Source organism: Haemaphysalis longicornis, unplaced genomic scaffold (assembly GCF_048455015.1).
Source record: "Haemaphysalis longicornis isolate Haplotype H1 unplaced genomic scaffold, Haemaphysalis longicornis Haplotype H1 scaffold_1, whole genome shotgun sequence".
Taxonomy (NCBI): Eukaryota; Metazoa; Arthropoda; class Arachnida; order Ixodida; family Ixodidae; genus Haemaphysalis; species Haemaphysalis longicornis.
This window is the reverse complement of record NW_027526203.1, coordinates 427,925,093-427,947,186: the sequence shown is the minus strand read 5'-3', so window position 1 is coordinate 427,947,186 and position 22,094 is coordinate 427,925,093. Positions and strand designations below refer to the sequence as shown.

The window sequence follows — 22,094 nt, the reverse complement described above, 5'->3', positions numbered from 1 at the left end:
TTCCGGACAAGCAAAAGATATTTCCAAGTTTTCATGTCTCAATAGCAGTTTAGTGCAAGGACCAAATGAATCATGAACTTCACTCACCCTTTACAGTGGTAGTAGACCAGCAGGATGCATCCATTGTCTGTAACAAAACAGGAAGGTAAAACTTCTGCACTTGCACCAATATACCGTACTTACCCAATTTCAACGCGCCCGATTCCAACGCGCACCCGATTTACATGACCGGAAGAAGGAAAAAAGAAAAGACTTCCGATTTGTACCTGAATCCAACGCACATGCGATTCACATTTTTCTCGTGCGCGTTGGAATGGGTAAATACGGTACTCAATTTGGGGTGGAGATAGTGTGTCTAAAAGGCAGTCGGTGGTCTCTTGCACCATTCAGAAATTTGAATGCACAATGCTGCATGTATTTTGGCAGATCACTCCCAAAAATGGCTAATCTTCCTTAAAATTTATAAGAATTACCGCAGCACAGCTTTCTGCTTCACATTTTTCGAAGTGCCGATATGAGGAGCAGGACAATACAGAAATTAGAACCGACTGTTTCACACATTGGGCTATGAGGTTTTCATGAATGAACAGCAAATTCTATATCATACCCCACCCCACCTGCCCTCCCCTCCCCAGTTGCCCGTAGCCTTAAAGGGGCCATGCAGACAAAATACAAGTTTCGCGTTTTATATTTATAGTGCCCCCAGCGCTTGTCCGGAAGCAAACAATGCTTTATTCACTGAAAAACTAATCATTTAGGTTAAAATTTTGATTCTCCTGCCAAATTGTGTGTTTTCAGATGTTTTTAGGATGTCTGCAATAACATCACAAGAGCAGGTGCTCAAGGTGCTGGGCAGCCTTGTTTCCCGTTTGTCAACCTAGATGGCGCGACCATACCGCGGCGGGCCGTTTTCTGCCTTTGCTTTGTTTTAAGTGCGAATGCACTTTATAAGCGACCCCAAACCATCCACCGCCGGCGGCGTTAGCGTCCGCAGTGCTCCTCTATATTTGAAAAAGAAACAGCATCCGGCGCCAGGTTTCGATCCGAGGACTTTGCGGCCGCAGCGCGACGCTCTACCGACCAAGCCACGGACGCGACGGTGATGTCAGTGTTAGACGCGCCTTATATCTTTAACGCATTCAAACTACGTCGTCAGCGGCGTGCGTTGGCGACTCAGCGGCGTTATAGCGGCTTGATAACTGCGTAGTGTACACGTGATACTACAAACCCGATGGAAGAGATGGAAGAGAAGGCGGCGAGGCGGTGGGCTGCGGGGGCCGAGCGCAAGCGCCGCAAGCGGGCCGACAACCGTGCATTCGCACTTTCACATTCTCCCCCTCGGGGAAATGCGGGGGAATTTTTTTGACTGTACTATTTGTACCTGGCTTGTTCTTGTTAAGGAAGAAAATAATCGTTTCGTGAAACATGGTGTTTGCTTGGCAAATACAGTTACATAAGACCGATTGCCTTATGCCAAACAGCCAGTGTCGGCTGAGACAACCCCAAAGCGCCGCAGTGCTGTACAGCTAAAACAAGCATAGTGCATGCAGTAGCAACAGCAGTATGCATCGGTACTTCTATGTTTACCTGTAATTTCGTAACTTCCACAGTTTACCCACCATTCTTACTGTAATAAAAAGAATGTGAAATAACGTGTTCGGCAAGCTTATAAACCCTGCCTAATCTGCGTTTGCTTTTGCTGTCCTCAGGCAATCGCACAGCGGGGACGTATGACATCATAGGTTCCGTTGCGGGAAATGAGCTAGTGGGTCGCATGGCCAGTCCCTTTTTTCCTTATTAAAAGTGGTGTCAGTATGATTCTAACGAGGCAATCTTTCGAATGAACCAAACTTGTGTTTTGTCTGCATGGCCCCTTTAAAGGCCAACTGCACTCAAAATTTTGACCTCTTGAAAACATTATTTCCGTATAGTTTGCTGAAAAAGAGAGCAAGATGCAAAATACAATGGCCGCATGATTTTGCGAAACCGTGGACCATTTCTGCTGCTTTTTGGAGGGTCTCCTCCATCCAGCCTTCCGATCCAACCTTCGATGGCCAGATGGTGATATCGCATGTGTACAGTGCATGGCCTATCCCTTCAATGTTCTCCAGCATGGCCGGAGGGGGGAGGAGGGTCAGAATAATGAGCATAGGCTAGAGGACTGACCCTTGCGGGGTGCCCTTGTCACCCAACACTATCGGCCGCGACTTCTCCTCTCCGATTTTGATCTGAAGGAAGTCTCATATATTTGTAGGTGCTTGCCCCACATCCCACTTTGTTAAATTGCCAGGTATGCTGTTGTGGGCGATGTTGTCAAATGCCCCTTCCAACTCAAGTGCTAGAATCGCTCTGGGTGTCTGATTTTTTGCCTTCTTGACGACCAGATAATTTAGTTGTATGAGAACATCTTGGGTGCTTAGGTGCTCTCTGAACCCGTACATGGTTGTCGGCATCTAGTCGGTGATGTCCAGATGTCTCTGAAGTCTTTTGAGGACCACACGTTCTACCACCTTCCCCACACGATGTGAGGAGATGGGTCTTATGTTGTCTATGCGTGGTGTTTTCCCTGGTTTGGGTAGGAACCCGATTGCCACCTCGTTCCATTCTTTGGGTAGCGTCCCCGTCTCCCAGGCACTGTTTATATGTCCTAGGAGCTCAAGTCTGCCTTTCTTGCTGAGGTTATTGCACATCTTGTCCGCAAATGCTCAAACCCAGTGGAAGGCCCGAGGAGCCTGAAGAGGTAAGATTTGAACTGCCGTCCTTGATCGGTTGTAACACGACGAGGCGTGCTGAAGTGGGATATAGTCGAAAAAGAAAGCCGAAGCGACGTCTTCTGTGGTAATCCTTTCGAAAGGCCATGCCTCAGGCCGTCGAGTGTAACGATCAGTGGCGGTGAGGCTATAGTGGTAAGGTCCGGCTGGTGGAAGGGGACCAATAACGTCGATGTGGATGTGTTGAAACCATTTCGATGGCAGGGGGAATGCCCTGGACAGCGAAGTGACATGCTGGGTGATTTTAGCACACTGGCATTGGATGCAAGTGTGTGCCCAGGTGCGGCAGTCAGACTGCATTGCAGGCCAAATGTAACAGTCAGTCACAAGGCGTGTACAAGCACGAATGCCCGGATGGCTGAGGTTGTGTAACTGGTTGCAAAGGCTGTGGCGATGCAGTGAAGGCACGCAAGGTTTATCACTTGCAAGGTCCGTACACAGTCGTCCCTCCAGTGGAATGCGTGCTTTGCGCATCTGCACATGCTCAAGGTCTTTTTTTTACACACTACAGCCACATTAATTTGGTTACTGTAACTAGCAGGTATTGCGTGGTTATTTTTGCCACCGGCACTCCTTTTCATAAACAACGCCCAAAGCCCAAAACTAAAAACTGCAGCGGCAAAGTGAAACAGCAGACGTCCGCAGAGGCTATGTCAGACATCGAAACCATCGCAAGGTTTAATTCTTCTCTGACATGTTGAGAGGCCCCAGCACTAACTGCATGGGACATTTTCACATTACGCAGGTCAGCAGACAAAGCATCACGTGCCGTCACTTTTTTCAGGTTAACGAGATGCTTCACAACCCTCGAGGAGGTGGAAACCTAGTTTGTGAAACGTTGCAACTACCTCACCACAACGGGTCCCACTTTTGGGGATACCCAGCTGCTTAGCACACAGTGCACACTGCCGTTTTCCTTTTATAAAAGATACACACCTGCCTGCTCCAACGCGTTCTGCAGCTCAGGCGAGAACGTATTCAACTGCGGGTTCTCCTCAGTCAGCAGCTTGTACACGTCATCCCTGGTCATCTGCACCAGCTGCCTGCCCACGTAGGGCATCATAATGGAAACGCCCTGCGGAGACAGAGAGAGAGAGAGACGTCACTTTTACTGAGACGGAAGACAGGGCTCCAGAGGTGATTCGAGCTGGAGAGAACAATGGGCTCCACAGGATGGTGGATTATTATTACAGTCGGCAGCCCCACCACAGTAACCATGTGATCATCCTAAACAAGGGATGAAAAGAAATTCGACCTCTGCCAATGCATTTGGCACAAAGGGCGCCGCTATTCAAGGTGGGCGTTTTCCCATGATGGCCCACAGGTAAAGATTAGTTTTATTCATTTCCTAAATAAGCAGGCAAGTGCCGTCGCCATTCTTAGTGCTGAGTTAAACAAAATAGACTACAAAGTCTGAGCATGAATGAAGGAGCGGTCTGCTAGGAAAAAAATTGACACCCATTTATTCTCTTGTACGATTTGGCAACAAGCTTCGACAATTCGTGTCAAACTGCATGCCTGTGTCCACGTCCCTCCTTTGTGTCCTGTTCCTGTGTGCTGTGCTTAACGAATGTCAAAATACTAACTAGCCCAGAAGTCAACAAGGTGGCTGGCTACCTGTGATTTCACAAGGATAAAAATAAAAAGGGATGATTACTAGAATGTAAGCTAGTTTCTTATTTCTAAAATTAACAGCGCTAAAGAACGGGACCACAGAGGAGTAGACTAACACAGCGCTGTGTTAGTCTATTCCTCTGTTGTCCTGTTCTTTCGCGCTGTTAATTTTATATGTACCAACTGGCCTGCCTACAATCTGTGTTGCAGCTAGTTTCTTAAGCACTCCAATTTTCAATCTCGGTAAAAAGCTATTTATTCATGATTGAGTAAAACCTTGTTACAAGAGACACTCAAGGGAACCAAAAAACGTGTCTCTTGTAACCAAGGTCTCTTGTATGAGATGTTGCTAACATGGTGAACATTGAAAAACCAACCAAACCACTTTCATTCAAATGTCTCTTATAACCAAGTGTCTCTTGTAACAGTGTCTCTTGTAACAAGGTTTTACTGTAATAGAAAATCCTTGTGGTTTCCCGATGTGCTTGTGCATGCTGGCTGTCATTTTGTATCATAAATAATAGACAGAATCAAGGAATATTGTCATTAATGAGGAATGCCAATTCTAGAATTTTCTGTGTTTCTATATTTTTGCTGATGCTGGCTTATTTACAGAGATTAGAAATGCCGATTCTCTACGGAGACTAGAACAGTCTTGTAATAGTAGTAGAAGTTGTCTGCTAGCACGTTATGTTTACTTTTACAATAAACGTTTACCCTCCTAAAAGAGAAGGGGAACTGACCATGTCTGGCAACAAACCTGCAGCATCGACCAGTTCGGATAATAGAAAAGCATACCGGTTACACTGACTGACTCGCTCCTCAAAAGAGCCTTGATCAGCGTGGTAACAGCACCACTACGTTTTTCTAGTTTTCTCTCATTTGCCATCATTAACCCAAATGCCTACTAGAAGTCTCTATGGATGTAGCACATTCACTTCTTTCCCTGTAACAGAAAGCCATTTACTGCTCCTTTGAGGAGCTCTTACACCAAACTAATAACATCTATTTCAATGACATCCAGAAAACTTTTTTTCTACTCAGCTATTTTTGACTTACAAGCAATCCAAATTTTGAGCCATTTGGCTATTAAACAAGTTTTGACCAAAGTGGCTTCCTGCAAGTAGTCACGTGACCTTTGGACACGTAAAAGTTGCTAATTTGCGACATCTTTCCCAACACGGGCTTAACTCTTTCGTTAAGGTGGAAAAAGGGCCAATTATGAGTGCTTCCACAAAACTTTTTTTTTCTTTGAGCTACTGGACACATTTAGCGATGCTATGCATAAAAATGTAGCTTATAGATAGTTCTTCCAAACACATACCAGCAGTTTTGTGAAAAGAACAATTGTTTAGTTTATTGGTAAAAAAATTGGAAAAATACACAAAAAAATTATACACACAATATATAGGTGATTGTACTGAGCCTAAAAATTATTTAAGGAATTATAAGATATACAAATTGTTCCTACCTTCTTCTGTTCGGTCAACACTGTATAATATATATAACAATATATATTATACAGTGTTAACAATATATATAACATATAAATCGACATTGTACACCGTTTTCTATTTTTGCGGGACCACCAAACCGCCTTTTGCGGGCCCACCGTCTTTCCTTCCTTATCCCTTCCTTACCCCTTCGCCCGCCATGAACCAACTAGCCAGCAATCATGTCCTTAAAGGGACACTGAAGTGATTTGTAAACATTGCGGGATTACTAGCGCAAATTGTAGTTCGGAGTCCGTAGGCATTGTTTCGGCCACTCTGGCCGCGTTTACGCGAATTTATTTAGTAGAAAAATCAATTCAAAAATGCTGTCCTCCTCTCTTTACGCTCGCCCATTTTCTGTGGCGTTTTCGTGTGACGTCAGCAGGAGATGAGCTGGAAAATGGCTGCGCTACTGCACGGTTCGCCGACCAGCCGACCTACCGATCGAGTCAGTCGGCCCAGCGTTTCGTCCGCCGGCCGCCGACGGGTCGTCGCTATTCGCTCGCTCAATTGAAACTAAGCCACAACACCTTTGTGAATGAAAAAATGTGCCTTTCCTTACTTTGTTAGTTTGTACACTGTGTCAAACTCAGAGTCCGGGTCGCTCCACACAAGCGCTGCACAAGTGCACATGCGACGCTTCGCTGACTTTACGCTAGTAGGAAAATCTAAGGCCAATTGAAGGCGGGAGAAGAGTCAGCGAAGTCAATATAGGTACTAAGAAAATAAAATCAACTAAAACTTTTACCGTACAGCGCAAAACTAGGGAGCAGGAAGCACTTTTTGCGCTGGGTAAACAAGCACAGCGGTCAGCAGCACGACCGCACATCTGCGAACGCTTTTCCGTCAAAGAAATGCAATTGCTAGACGTGAGATATTGTGGAAGTTTGGGGGACACTTACTGCAGGAGTGATATATAACAAATAGTCACATAAAGTACTTAAAATGCTTAAAATAAATAAAAGTGTAAACTGGTCATACATTATAAACCTTATATAACCAAACTGGCCAGCGCCGGCTCGTGGCCTAGTGGTCTGAGGCGTTGGAATTTCTGTTTTGAATGTCGCAAGTTCGAATCCCCGAGGGTACATGTATTTTTTTTTTTGTAAGTTGATTTTTTCGTATGCGGCCAATGTTTTCTGAACTGAGTTCACCATTTTTGGGCCATAACTTTCACTGCTCCACGAGCGAGATCGCAGAACGCGCGCATACTGACAATGACGCGCTAGCGAGTTCTCGTTGGCATGCTGTTGCCACAAGCACCGACTGCGTGCGGGCAGTGGGCCCAGGCCTGAATCAGCACACCCTTGGCCTGGTGCGAACTAGCTTTTTACGAACAGACATGAGTGAGGCAAGCCCCGAATATGCGGGAAAAGCGCATGGCATATGAGAGTCTGCGGTGACGCGGAGGGCGTTCATCCACTGCGTAGGCCTCGGCTAGTGAATGCTACGATTCCAAGCCGCCCTGGGAGGTTTATCTTAGACATTTGACAGCCGACAACATGGCAGAAGTGCGGTACGACGATAACTGAGATATCGAGAATGCCCATCCAACAACGCCATCAGATGTCAAGCATGTTGTTTTACAGAACCGAAACCGAAACCGAAACTTGTTTGATTGCTAACCTTGGGCATCGTCCAATCACGGTGCCCCCCCTCCTGACATCACAGCCTTTAGTTGGTGCGGCCGCCGCAAACCGCGCATAGTAGTTTTTCTTCTTTCGCGCTTTGTAAAATTATTACCGATTTGTCGACCGGATAAACGATGAATAGTGTGTTAATTTGAGCCAGTCTACACAGTGCAAGCAAAAACGGGAGCTTGACAAATTCACTTCAGTGTCCCTTTAAAGGAGTACTGACACGAAAATTTTATGTTCTAATTTTATTGCTTCTATCAATGCTTAATGGTCTGGCGAACCTGACACAGCACCCTAAATACTTCAGCGCGTGATAATTAATTACACTGAACGGCCTGAAAATCGTCTGTTTCAATTTCCCACGCTTTCAGCCCGAAAGGCGCATATGACAAAATCCCGGCATGACCTCACCGCTTTGTGCGGACGGCAAAACACTGCGGAGGCCGACTTATATAGCGATTTTTTTTTTATCGTCAACGCTGCGCTCTGAGTGTAGATGCCGCAAGCGAACGTACGCGTTTCGGATTATCTCCCGCCCTAGGCTGCAAATGACACGGCCGCTTTCGTTTTTCTTGTACCATCGGCGTGGCGTGGATGGGAACGCACCACAACCCTCAGTCAAAAACGATAACGCAGACTCAGACGCGACTTCCAGAAGCAAGCGGTTGAGGGAAAACCCGGAAGAGCAGAAATTTAGCATCAGCAATAAAATTGAAACTCATTACTCCGGCTGACGAATAAGTTCTTTCACGCATTGCATTATATTGGAAAATAAAAAATTTTTAGCTAAGGTTTTTATCTCGGCTCAAAATAAAGTTGTCGTGATGAACTACTTTTCGACGCGGACTCACTCAGAAAAGCTCGGCTCCGAGCGCTGCCTGCAGTTGCAAGGCAGTCGGCCGCGACATCATGCTGATAGAGCGACACCATTGGCTGGAAGGGGGTAGTGGAAAAGGGGGATTGGGCGACGCCCCTTTTTTCTTGACTTGCATCAAAGTACAGCAGCGCGACGGTGTCGCCACCTACATGTCGATCTCGCAGCGAATAGTCAAATAAATCACTATGCTCCTTCCTGATATTCCGGACACCAGACCGACACTGGGGGTGCGTCACGGCCAGAAACACCAGACAGTGAAAGGGTTAAAGGAGCCATGAAGACAAAATACAAGTTGGGTTTATTAGAAAGACTGCTTAGTCCCGATAACAATGATACCAATCTCATCGCAATCTTCGAACAAATAACGGAGATATTAAAGAAAACGTGTGAAGCAGTCGCGACCCCCTAGCCAATTTCCCGCAACTTTTCTATGATGTCACGGAACCTTGTTTGTGCGATTGGCGGCCGCCTAACTCACCTGTCGCGACGACACATGACTGGACGTCTGTAATGGGGCCTCTAGTTCCATTTGACCGTATCACTTGAATGCTAACGTGCAGTTAACGCACTGAAAATTATGTTTTATTGCTGGCCCGTATGACGTCATTCTTGCTCATAACACGTCACTGTGGCGCAAAATTTGAAATTTTTTAAATACTTCTTTCTTTTTTTTCATTAAAAAACATCTTTTGTGTCTTTAATGGGGCTGAGTGAGATACTGAATCCTAGTTCTTTCAAATTAAACCAAGTTGTATTTTCTCTTCATGGCTCCTTTAAGGGGACACTAAAGTTTAAAGGAGCCATGAAGAGAAAATACAACTGTTTAATTTGAAAGAACTAGGATTCAGTATCTCACTCAGCTCCATTACAGCCACAAAAGATGTTTTTTAACGAAAAAAAAAGCAAGAACTATTTAAAAACTTTCAAATTTTGCACCACAGTGACGTGTTATGAGCAAGAATGACGTCATACGGGCCAACAATAAAACATAATTTTCAGTGCGTTAACTGCACGTTAGCATTCAAGTGATGCGGTCAAATGGAACTAGAGGCCCCATTACAGACGTCCAGTCATGTGTCGTCGCGACAGGTCAGTTAGGCGGCCGCCAATCGCACAAACAAGGTTCCGTGACGACATGGAAAAGTTGCGGGAAATTGGCTAGGGGGTCGCGACTGCTTCACACGTTTTCTTTAATATCTCCGTTATTTGTTCGAAGATTGCGATGATATTGGTATGATTGTTATCGGGACTAAGCAGTCTTTCTAATAAACACAACTTGTATTTTGTCTTCATGGCTCCTTTAAGAGCAAGTTGGCATGTTTCAGCGGATTAAAGTGTCGTGAATGCAAATATAACACCCGCAAAGAAAATCCCAAAAGTTTGAAAACATATCTCCTCCGCATACACTATGCACTACAATTTTTGACACCACAAATACCAAATGCATGTGAAGCAGGACTGGTGGAGTTGTCGAACCGGACTACTGAACACTGATGCACGGACATGGAATAGTAAAATAAATGTATGTGGGTGTGGAATTATTATTGTTTCTACTTCTTAAAACACACAAACTTTAGCTAGCACATTATAAAATATGACGCCTCAGCCCCAGCAGCAGGCTTTGTTTCAGTTCCAATTTCGTGGAAATGTTTCGCCTTGCACTGCATGTTGTGCCCATAGCTTTGGGTTCCCGAAACGTCTTGCTTGTTTTCCCAGTCATGATTGTGGGCTATGATAATAGCTTAGCTAAGTCTGGATATTTCGCGTGTCACTAGCAAGAAATTAATTAATCTGGAAAGCATGAAGCGTCTTCTGCATGCGGAAGCGTTCCGCACACACGCCGGCCATGCATGCGTGTACGGCCCACCAGGGCTGGGCAGTATCACGATACTAGGATATCGGTATCTCAGAGATACTTTTCATGTATTTCAGTATTGAAATACATCTGAAAAATGTATTTGTATCTCAGTAGTGAAATACTTTTATGGTGTATCGAATATATCGCAGTACTCTGGTACATATGAGTATCTCGTTATTTTCGTTGCACAGAAGAGCCTCGTGCACATACAATATCGACATTGTTTGGAAGACAGCTTGTTTTCTAAACTAATGTTGTTTCTCAGGTGGTGAGTGAAGTTATAATTCTCTTTAAGATTCAACTGAATCAGTGATTCAATTTTATGCATGTATTGAGTTTGAAATAAAAATGTATTATAGAACATGAGGTCGCTGAAACAAACAAAAAAAAAAGCATTTCAGTATCTGTATCTTTATTCTGTATTCCGGAATACTTTTTTTCTGTGCCTGCAAAAGTATCTCTGAAGTTATACTGTTACATCACACTTAAAAGTATCTTAGTATCTGTATTTTAGGTGCCCAACGCACAGATCGCAATATTTGCATTCCAAAATACGTTTTGAGGTATCTCAGCCCAGCCCTGCAGCCCACGAAGTGGCATGAATCGGTGCAGGCCGTGGCAGCAACTGCTCACCGCTGCTGCCCAAGAGCGAAGCAATTACGCAAAAAAAAAAAAAAAAAAAAAAAGTAAACATGCAAGAGAGTGGATGATAGTGTGGTGAAAAATTGTGCTAAGGATTGTCATCTGTGGTGATTTTGAAAACGGTGATCAAATTTGTGCCGCAATGCTAAGCTTACACTTTTTTATGCCGACCGGCCATGGAGGCTAGTGGGTCACCTGGCACTAGCACTTGCCCGAGCACGTAGCACGGCATGGGGCTGATGGATGGCGCTGCCTGCATGCAAGAATGAACACAGGCCGCAGCAGGTGTCTTGTCGGTGATTGCCAAATTCCAATAATGGCGAAAACAAAGTTCCACAAACGAGAAAGGGGATGATTGTGTGGTAAAAGACTGTGTTAGGGATTGTCATTCGCAATTGCAGTGAAGTCGGCGATGAAATACCTGTCGCGGTGCTAAGCCTAAAGTTCCCAACATCTGAGCAACCAAAGCCGGCTGCCAGCTGTTGGGGAAGGGGCTCTTCTAAAACTCGTCATGCGAGCGTGTTGCCTTTGGGTTCCCTTAACTTATTGGGGGTCCCAACACTTGGTTCCCCTATTCTAAAACTGCATATATTCCGCAAATTCCAAGACTAACGTTCTCTACACTGACTGGTCATGGAATGATCCAGCACCAGCACCTCCACGCGACGCGGCAGCTGCATTACTGCTGCCTGCGCGCTCGATGCAGACCGCAGCACACAGCTTGTTGCCGCCTGCCCGAATGTAAAAGCAAAGTTACACACGCGAGAAAGGGATGATGGTGTGTTGAACAATTGTGCTAGGAATTGTGATGCGCACTGGTAGTAAAGGCGACGATTCAATATCTGCACAAGTTCCCTGCATCCAAGAAACTGAAGTCGGATGCAAGCCGTTGAATTCTGGAAAGCCCCTTTCTAAAGCTCATCACAAGTGCACGTATTGCATTTGTTTCCCTCAGGCTCCCCTATTCTAAGAAAATATTGTGTGCGTCTTCCATTCCCCAGGAGACTTTTGGCCTATATCTGAATGGGAACTAAATCAACTGTTCACGCTGAGCAGTCACCGGAGTGCCGGTACTTCTGAATATGATGTCATCTACCGCTGGCCAATCATGAACTACAGCCATGGCTCTGCTTGTGCCTTCGGGCAGGGGTCGTTGTTTTGGTGAAAAAAGGTGGTTTGCATGTTAAGTAAACATGTTTTTCGAATTCAGTGTGAAGAAAACTATAGTAATGTCCCAAACAAATTTTTTTATGGAAAGCTCTTCAGCAGCCCTATAAAGGAGCCATGAAAAGAAAATGCAACTTTGTTTTATTCGAAAGATTTCGTGTTTTATAGTGCCCCTAGAACTTGTCCGGATACAAACGATGCTTTATTCACTGAGAAATTATTCAATTTAAGTTCAAATTTCGATTTTCCCGCTAAATCGTTTGTTTTCGTGGCCTGCAATGACAACACAGGAACCGACCGCTCTTCAGCCTAGAGTACCTTGATTCACGCGTCCGCCGTACAGGGTAGAGACGTGTATATGCTGGCGCCACGGAAGCAAGTCATTGTGTCAAAACCGCATCAAAATTATTGCCGCAATGCGGTTTACTGGTGAAGTTTGAATCATCTCATCTGTTTTGCGTTGCTAGGTACCGTGGGAAACGAAAAGAACAACGCGTTGAGCATGTTGGACGTGACCCAATTGCAACAGCACGGGACCGTTCAAAGGGTGTCTCCACCCTGCAAGGTGGTGCTGTCTTCGAGGAACCCCGTTCTGAACCTAGATGGCACCACCATACCGTGACAAGCTATTTTCTGCCTTTGGTTTGTTTTTGACCGTAATTAAACCTGACTTCTGTTTGTTCTGGGAGAAAATAATCGTTTCCTGAAACAGTGCTCGCTCGAAAAATATGGTCACGTAAGACACCGTTGCTTGCGTCAATTGGCCAGTGTCGTCTGAGACAACCCCAAAGCCCCGCAGTGCTGTGCAGCTAAACCAAGCATAGTGCGCGCAGTACCAACAGCAGTAGGCATCAGTACTTGTATGATTACATGTGCTTTCATAACTTCCACTGTTTGTCCCACCATTCTTATTGCTTTATAAAGAATGTGCCCTAAATTTAAGCGCAAACCGCTCGTTCGGCTAGCTTATAAGCTCTACCTAATTTGCGTCTGCTTGTGCCGCCCTCCGCCAATCGCAGAGCTGGCTCGTATGACATAGGTTCTGTTGCGGGAAATGAGCTGGCGGGTCGCATGGCCGTTCCCTTTTTTCCTAATTATGTAGCTTATTTGAGCGAAGTCTACGTTAAAAGTGGTGTCAGTATGATTCTAACGAGGCAATCTTTTGAATGAACTAAACTTGTGTTTTCTCTTCATGGCTCCTTTAATGAGAGTCTTAACAGCGTCAAGGGAGTAGAACTGAGGAGACACTGCACCATCAACACTCAAGTGGTCTGCATAACTACCGTATAATGCAGAATATAGGTCGAGATTTTTTACAGAAAAATTTGCCGAAAAGTCACCCCTTGACCTATATTGCAGTCACTGGCAGTTGTCATCTGGCGACCGGGCAGCCCATCGAGCCCATCCAAACCCCAAAGGCACTATCGACACCACCATCAATCGGACGCGACACCATCTTTGTTTTGTCGCTTCTCTTGCTGTCGGCGAATGTGTGCGTGCAATTTTCTTCTTGCTCAAAATGAGTTTAGGCACTTGGTGCCAGTTTACAGCAGCATTTAAAAGAAAAGTTGGGGGTTTTCCAAGGCCAATGACGTGTCCGCCTTGCGCCAGTTCGGTATCACCAAAAGAAGTGTTGCTAGCGGCGTTAGCTGAAGGGGCAGCTCTCAGTATGCAACGCTCGGAAGGCCTCGTTTCATGGGCGCTGCTCTGTGCACCTGTGCTGCTGTACAAAGGGGCAAATTTTGTACGCTAGCATCGTGCGATGTCTCTACGAATGGATACCCCAAGACGTTTGCTGACCGCCTGCACAGACTGGCTGTCGCTCCGGTCTGCACACGAGTGTCCCATGCTTTGCACTCGCTTCACAATGACATCGTCTTGCGAGTGTTTAAGAAGTGCTGCATAAGCAATTCCCTGGACTGCACCGAGGACGACCTGCTGTGTGGGCGACAGCGAGCCAGAAGCAGTCGTCCGACGATACTTCAGACAGTTTTAAATGAGTAATCTGAGACGAAACAAGTTATAGTCTCAATAAAACCATGGTTGGTACCTAATTATTTTTTTTTTGCATTTTTCGGCTACAAGGTAAGGGGCTCGACCTATATTCCGCCTCGACCTATATTCCGCATTATACGGTAAGTGTGATGATAAGCTGGGTGAAAAATACTAAATTATTACCTGTTGGCAAATCCTGTAGTCGCAGAGCAGGCGGTCATTGCCTTCGCAGCGAGTGAGAACCTTGACGCCTGTGTTGATGACCTGTAAGGAAAGAAGACACTCACAAGACTGGTCCGGGTAGCGAGCATCCGAAGCGCAGGTGTACTAGAGCACTGACCTTGATTTTGTCACCATTCGTCTCAAGGATGTTGCGGACAGTGTCGGAGACAAGGTAGATGTTGCGCTTGTCGTCCTGTTCGCTTCGCCCCATAAGCTGTCGGTTTGGAAAGGAGCTGGACATGCTAAAGAAATTCCTGAAAACGATAGCAGAATGCAGTACTTTCGCAGCGGTCCACAGAAAAAAATTTAAAGCTTCACCGGGGCTGCTTTTCATAAGAAACACTTCAGTGCAATCGTAAGCTGCAGAAAGGGGAAGCCATATCCGAGACGCGATAAAGTCGCCCTTGTGGCGGTGACTAGGCCGATTGGTCTCCACTAATTTTCACCGCTGTCACTCTTGCAGCGGAACAAAGAAGCTCACGTGGAACCATTTTGGGACGTCAAGTCATGCCGAAATGCTCGGATATTTTTCACTGGGACAGCTTGCCGCCCTCACGCAAAAGCGTACACTGCTGCGCGCATTGTCGCTGGTGTTTGAGTGCTGATGTGAACTGCAGTGCTGTTACTGTTGAGGTCGGAAAAAAGTCACCCTGAACGATAATCCAATTCTATTCAACAAAGGACCTTTTTACTAGCATAGCATGAACCCTAGAGATTAAATCTTGGTGGAAAATGGCGCAATCTTCGAGTACTGAGCAGTATGTACATGGTAGCCACATTTTTTAAACGCCTTGTTTCAAAAGCCATTTCAACACAATCACAGGCAGAGAGTACAAGCAACAGGCAGAAACGAGTGAGGCTCCTTAAGTGTCTCAGTGACAGCACGACCCAAAGGTGTGTGCCACTGAAAAAGCAGCAGAAATCCGTCAATTGAAACCAAAACTCCCATGAGGTCTTGCTAAAAATTGAGAAGCAATGACAACAAGAAGCAAGCGAATGTTGCCACCGTCGCCCGTGTCGGCAGGAAGCCGGCGGTGGTTGTGGAGAGGATGCACTTCGTACAAACCATATGAAGTGCGTCTTGTTACTTGAGCCAGCATTACAATGACTTTCGTCCCCTTAATAAATTACAGTGAATTTTCCATAATAAAAGCGCAAATTCCCCGAATTTTCAAAGTTGTTTTAGACTACTCAAAATCCCCGAGAATTCGTTGCCTGGTTGCTCGACACCCAATTCTGGGTCAGGTGTAAACAACAACAAAAATTAAATACGACATCCCATATCTAGAGTTGCCACCTTTTCACAGGGAAAAAAAAACCTCGGGGGAGGGGGGTATTGGAAGGTTGAATTTGTGCTGAACAAAAGACACCATGTTTGTTGACATGCAATACCATTCATTGGAGGGTTTTCCTAGAGAGAAATCAACATAATGTTTGTACTGGATATTTTGCTAACAGGTAGAAAAATAGCTCTACTTTCCGAAAATGGCGATTTCTAAAAATCGATTTTTTGGCCAAATTTCGGGATTCCAAGACCCGCGTCTCCCCTTAATGAGTTATAATGGAGCGTTTCATTTTGCTGAGATTTACCCGAAAGCATATGGTTGGTCATTCTTCATGCTTCTGTGATTGTTGGGAACATTTACGTTCTTTAATGGCTGCCCGCTCTTCCGTGGAGCAAAGCATGTGCAGCCTACCCATGCCACGCCAAAAGGTAAACTGCCCCACAAGAGCGAGTGACCGCACCTGCGATATGGGGTGATGCGAACGACAATGCTGATTGGTTTCAACTGTGGCGTGGTATTGGGGAGGAAGAGATTTTAGAGTGGCGCCCCTAGCGGCGCCAACGAGAAACTGAACAGAGGGGAAACAAAGCAGACGACACAGGCTTTTTCACGTGGCCGAAGACGTACCGTATAGTTCTGGAGAATGATATTTAGCCATTTATCCAATTCTAGGGAGCACTTTTGAGTATATGTTGATCTGAAAGAATTACTTTAACTGCACACATTTCCCGAGAAGATTTTGCTCGCTGTTTTACAGCGTTTTGTCCGAACTAAAACCCCACTTGCCTAACCTTCAGCCGCCCCTCTACGAGAGCTGCCACACTCAGTCATTCTTACCATGGCTATGAGAATTCGTACAACTGTTGCACGAGAAAAGTTACTAAGAGAAGAAACAGAGGAGCGAAGTCTCCAACGTTGTTTAGTTCTCTGCGTTCGAACGAAATTCCGGTTTGTTAAGAAACTGCATTCGCGTTGGTGTACTGGTTCCCCGACAGGTGCAACATTTTGTCTCCCCTACTGAACCTAGTCCCACACAGTAGACGCTGAAGGCGGCAGAGTTATAATACCTTCACAGGCTTTCGCACACTACACACGTGCAAATACGCGCAACACTGACCCGGTTATATACGCATGAAAAGCACCGCTAAGTTCGCTAATCACGCGCAGATGTAAGAGCCACGACCATACTGCCCTAACGGCTGACCGCTCTTCGCGTTCAGGAGAGGGGAACAAAAAGAGCAGTGACCTCCCGCATTTTTATGTGTTTGTATTGATTTCGACCAGCCAATAAGCGCACAGTGCTTATTGCGCTGCCGTTTTATATGCGCTGCTGGCTCTCTGTGTGACGACGTCTAATGACCGTTGGATATCGACTCTCACAACAGAGTGCCGTATTTACACGATTGTAGGTCGACCCATTTTTTCAAATTTGAAAATCTGAAGTTGGGGGGTCGACCTACAATCGAAACTGAAACTTGTGCCGCTGGTGATGGCAAGCCAAACAAGAAATCGGGGACGCAACGGCGTAGTTGCAACTGTGCGTTTGCTTTTCGACTCTACGTATTGCAGTTATTCCTAACGCTCGCTCGCAATACTTTTTTTTTTCTGCTCTTACTGGGCTCACGGTAACACACGTGGCATCTTCCGTTGGCCGTTTCGGAGCGCTCTCACGAGCAGCGTCGCGGCGAAGCGTAGTGTCGAACACGACGCTGCTCGCGTGAGCGCCTCAGAGAGGCCCGAAACCACGACAGATTCCAACGGCAACGGCGCGCGCAACTCTCCGAGGAGCCTCCTGTAAACATGCCGGCGCTGATACGGCGTGCGGCACTCGGCGAGTGCCGGCCGGCAGCTCTCACAGCGGCGTCCGCGCAGCTGTAGACGTCACGGATGCGTCGCGGCACGTCATATCACGTGACAGTGGTGAGCGCTCTTCCTTGGCGGCTTGTACGGGGGGTACCAGTAATTGACGGAAAAGCTCTTCTCCTTGTTCTTTGTGAGCCTTCGGCACGTTTTTCTTTCGGCGTCCGACATTTCTTCGTTGCCATGACTTCACCCGGACCGAAAATCTTTCGGCGCTCCTTCACAGCGGCATTTAAGAGGGCCGCTATTGTGCATGCTGAAGAAAGCAACAACTGCGCGGCGGGACGCAAGTTCGGTGTGAGCGAGCGGGTGGTGCGGCAGTGGCGAAAGCAGCGCGACGAAATATTCGCGTGTGATGCCAAACGCCGAGGATTTCGCGGGCCGAAATCTGGACGCTTTCCCGAGCTGGAAGCAAAGCTTGCTGCGTATGTAACCGAACTGCGCGATCGGTCGCTGCTGGTGACTTGTGAAATGGTCACAGAGAAAGCCCGTCTCTTCGCTTTGGAAGCGGGGATACCGAGGTCGCGCTTCAAAGCCAGCAGGTCGTGGGCGTCGAAGTTCATGAAGCGGGCCGGCTTCTCTCTGCGCCGTCGTACAAGCGTGTGCCAGAAGTTGCCGTCCGCTTACGAGGAAAAAGTGCTCGCTTTTCACAGATATTTTTTGAAGCTCCGCGACTCTCGGCAGTACTTGCTCGGCCAGATCGGTAATGCCGATCAAACCCCTGTGTACTTTGATATGGCGAGCAACACAACCATGAGCGCGAAGGGAGCTCGCGAGGTGAACCTTCTCACGACAGGGAACGAGAAACTGCGGTTCACTGTCATGCTTTCGTGCTTGGCGGACGGTACCAAGCTCCGCCCGTATGTCGTCTTCAAGAGGAAAACGATACCGAAAGAAGTGTTCCCCGGAGGCGTCGTTGTGCGAGCAAATGAGAAGGGCTACATGACGGAGGACATGGTGGTCGAGTGGTACCGCCTTGTGTGGCTCATGAGGCCGGGCGCTTCCCTCAGGAAGGGTCTCCCCAACCTGCTCGTGTTGGACTCCTTCCGCGGCCACCTCACCGAGAAGGTGAAAGCGGAGCTCCGCAAAGAGGAGACCGACATGTTGGTGATCCCCGGTGGTCTGACGGGGCAACTTCAGCCGCTTGACGTGGGCGTAAACAAGCCTTTCAAGGACCTTTTGCGCCGCGAGTACAACGAGTGGCTGTCGGCGGACAATCGTGAACTCACTCCAGCCGGGCGTGTGAAGAGGGCCTCGCTGGCTACTGTGTGCGGGTGGGTGCTTTCCGCGTGGTCGGCCATTCCGCGCGATGTTGTGATGCGGTCGTTTGCGAAGTGCGGGCTAACACTGGACGACGACGTGCTGTGGGACCGCAGCAGCAGTGACGGCAGCAGCAGCACTAGTGACGACGAGGACACTAGCGAGGACGAGCTGTAGTTCAAGTGATCAATATATTGTGGTTGTGGAATGTGCTCGTGTGTTCTGCTTTTTTTTTTTTTTTCGACTTGCGATGTGGGGGGGTCGACCTACATTCGGGTCGACCAACAATCGTGTAAATACGGTGCGTGGTACGTGCAGCGCTGCCTATTTTGTGCGGATTACAGGTCGTCCGCGCTATGAGCGTGTTTTGCGTTGCTACCTGCAAGTACTGCGGTCCTGCCTGTTTTTTTGTTTTTTTCGTTCGCGGAGCCGTATCCTGGCATTTCTTCATCAGCGCTTTCATTTTGAAAACATCAGCTTGTTTTAACGGTGGCCTGCGGCGTGAGCATTGCAGGTGACTGGCGCTGATATTACTTGTACGCCTTTTTAATAAAATGAACGCGTTTTCAGACCACTCTCGCGTGCGTTGTTGTGAAGTGAAGCTTGTTGCCAGCAAAAAAAAATATTTTCAGAGCAGCTTTTAGCATGATCAAGTTTCATTTCGGCGTAGCGTGGACTGTGGGGTATCAATCATCTTCGCAGCGGGGCCTTATAAATTGCCGCACTGACTCGCGACTCACTTCATAGGTATGGAACTTGCTAGGCACACACAGCGTTCATCAAAAGTGACCTAGAGGCAAACTTCTTTTGTGCCCAGTAAGGCGGAACGTTCAATGAGAATTCTCGAAAAACTTGCAACTTTCGGCGGCTTGTCGTGTTCACCACGGGTAAATTGTCCAACGGAACAGCTGTTCTTTTAAAAAAGTCAGTCATTTCACCGCTGCGAATGATTGTAAAGCCTTATGGGTCGGCTTTTCGTGTCTGTGGCGATTTCTGCACTGTTATTATCATTACTGTCTGAGATGTGCCTGAAACACTCTGCACTACAGGCCAAGTCCAACATTCCTTCAAAATTTTAACTTTGATATCCAGAGCTTGCGTTGAGTTTCCGGCTGCGGAAAGCAATGCAGGCTAATTCCTGATGTGTATTTCGTAGATTTCCACTGCCCCACTGTGCATAATTTCTCCGTACATCAAAGGAATCTTGCTTGACTGACTAGTGCCCTATAGAAACCCATGTATTTTTGTCATTTGTTTCCCCTCTATTGAAATTTGACCGTGGCGCCCCCTAACTTCAGCGGCGCCACCTATAGGACGATCTCCTGGCCAATAGCGCAACACTTGTGCGCACGCCCACGCCAGCTGCACCTGAAGAACACGTTCAATCTATAAGCTACAACAGTGGTAAAGTCAAAAGTTTATCCCCCCCTGGCCAATCCCTCCTACGTGAGCAGGTGCCAAACACTTCAAGGGCATCACTACCATTGTCTTTAAAGCACTTGGATAAAGTTGGCTTTGCTGCAAAGCTATTGGAATATGCCAGCACCGACGGCGCATGCCAGCCAATGCTCATTTTGCTTGAAAATCTTTTATTAGACCCATAAAATCTAGCCAATGCCTTGGCGGTAACGCAAGAGTTAAAGGAGCCATGAAGACAAAATACAAGTTTGTTTTATTCGAAAGATTTCGTGTTTTATAGCGTCCCCAGCGCTTGCGCGGCAGCAAATGATGCCATATTCACTGAGAAATTAATTAATTTAGGTTAAAATTTTGATTCTCCCGCCAAATCGTGTGTTTTGGTGACGTCTACAATGAAGTCATTACGGCGCGTATACAAACTTACACTGCATCATTCGGCTATGCAGCCTTGCTCGCCGTCAAACCTCCCTGGTGGTGCTAGCATACTCAGCACTCTGCCGTTGCTTTGTTTTTGAACGTATTTACACCCGGCTTGTTTTTGTTACGGTAGAAAGCAATCGCTTCGTGAAACATGGGTATGCTTGACAAACAGGGTCACATAAGGCAACGTCGCTTACGCCAATCGGCCAGCGTCGTATAAGAAATCTCCAAAGCATCGGACTGCTGTGCAGCTAAAACAAGCATTGTGCGCCCAGTACCAACCGCAGTGCGCATCGGTACTTCTATGTTTACCTGTATTTTCGTAACTTTTGTTTACCGCACTATTCTTACTGCTGTAAAATGGATATGCATTGCATTTAGGTGCAAATAGCTCGTTCGGCAAGCTTATAATCTCTGCCTAAACTGCGTTTGCTTTTGCCGGCTTCAGCCAATCACACAGCTGAGCTTATGTGACATCATAGGTTTTGTTGTGGGAAATGAGCTAGTGGGTCGCATGGCCATTCCCTTTTTCCCTAATTATATAGCTTATTTGAACGAGGCAACCTTTTGAATGTACCAAACTTGTGTTTTGTCTTCATGGCTCCTTTAATGCCACTGTCACGGCATGGCTTGCAGTCACACATCAGCTTTTTCTTAGTGTCAAATGGTGACGAAATAACCAGTTTTGTTAAACGGTAGCCCACTGCAGTGTGATTCAACGGCAGTGCATTTTGCTATATGTACGTTTATATTAATCTGGAACACTGCAAAAAAATATTATTAACCTTGTGCAACCTCACCTCACTTTCGCCCAGATTTCGCTGTCGTCAGGTAGAAACACAAAGGGATTCTCCTTGCGGCCACGCCGCTGCTCCTTAGGCTTCTTCAAGCTAAGGTATAGAAAAGCAAAAAAACACATAAATCCCATGCTGCTTATGACTGTTAAAAGATAACAATATGAAAGGCAAATTGCTCACGCACAGTCATGTACACACTTGTTTTGTTGCCATGATTATGCAGGGCACGGCTATCTTGTGTGGAGCGCAGCACACACTTATATAATATTCTCCGCTGGCGGAGACTACTACAGCTATGTTTGTCATTGTTTGCAATTGCATTTCACAATTTTGAAATAAACTGACCAGCACTGACCAGCACCCCTTAATTCAGTTTTCCAGTGGCCTACTATGTAACGCCATGCCTATTTGACTGCATATCTTTGTATTTCTTCTTCTTGAAGCCCTAGCTAGTGCCTCAGAACTTTTTAGTTCCAAAATCTTGCATCAGCATTTCCTTCGTGACATGCTATTAGTGCCGAGTGCACATCACCGCCTGGCAAGCCTCCAACTAAGCTTTATCAAACAAGCTACCAACAGCAAGGTCTCCCATGTGGACTTGGTCGGTCTGCTGCTTAAAAAACTGGCAGGGTTTGAACAAAAAAATTCAGTGCCCTTCCACTCGGTAAAGAAGGATGAGCAGCGAAGCTGGGTGCAGTTCAAAGTGCACGAAACAAAACATGTTTGCTTGTATTTTGTGATTTAGGGTACTTCCTAGCTAATTAGCTGAATGAAAC

At 46.5% G+C, this 22,094-nt stretch overlaps 1 protein-coding gene across 3 annotated transcripts in view; it reads right to left on the bottom strand.

Annotated features, from left to right (window-relative positions):
* Positions 1–22,094, bottom strand: part of Nsun2 (tRNA (cytosine(34)-C(5))-methyltransferase Nsun2) — an 87,786-nt gene that overhangs the window by 18,500 nt on the left and 47,192 nt on the right. For all 3 annotated transcript variants that reach the window (XM_077687300.1, XM_077687301.1, XM_077687299.1), the window contains exons 14-18: positions 21,322–21,411; positions 14,395–14,530; positions 14,238–14,318; positions 3,708–3,846; positions 88–127 (exon numbers count right to left, since the gene is read on the bottom strand). In XM_077687300.1, the coding sequence (XP_077543426.1) occupies positions 88–127; positions 3,708–3,846; positions 14,238–14,318; positions 14,395–14,530; positions 21,322–21,411 (486 nt within the window). The remainder of the gene's footprint in view (positions 1–87; positions 128–3,707; positions 3,847–14,237; positions 14,319–14,394; positions 14,531–21,321; positions 21,412–22,094) is intronic.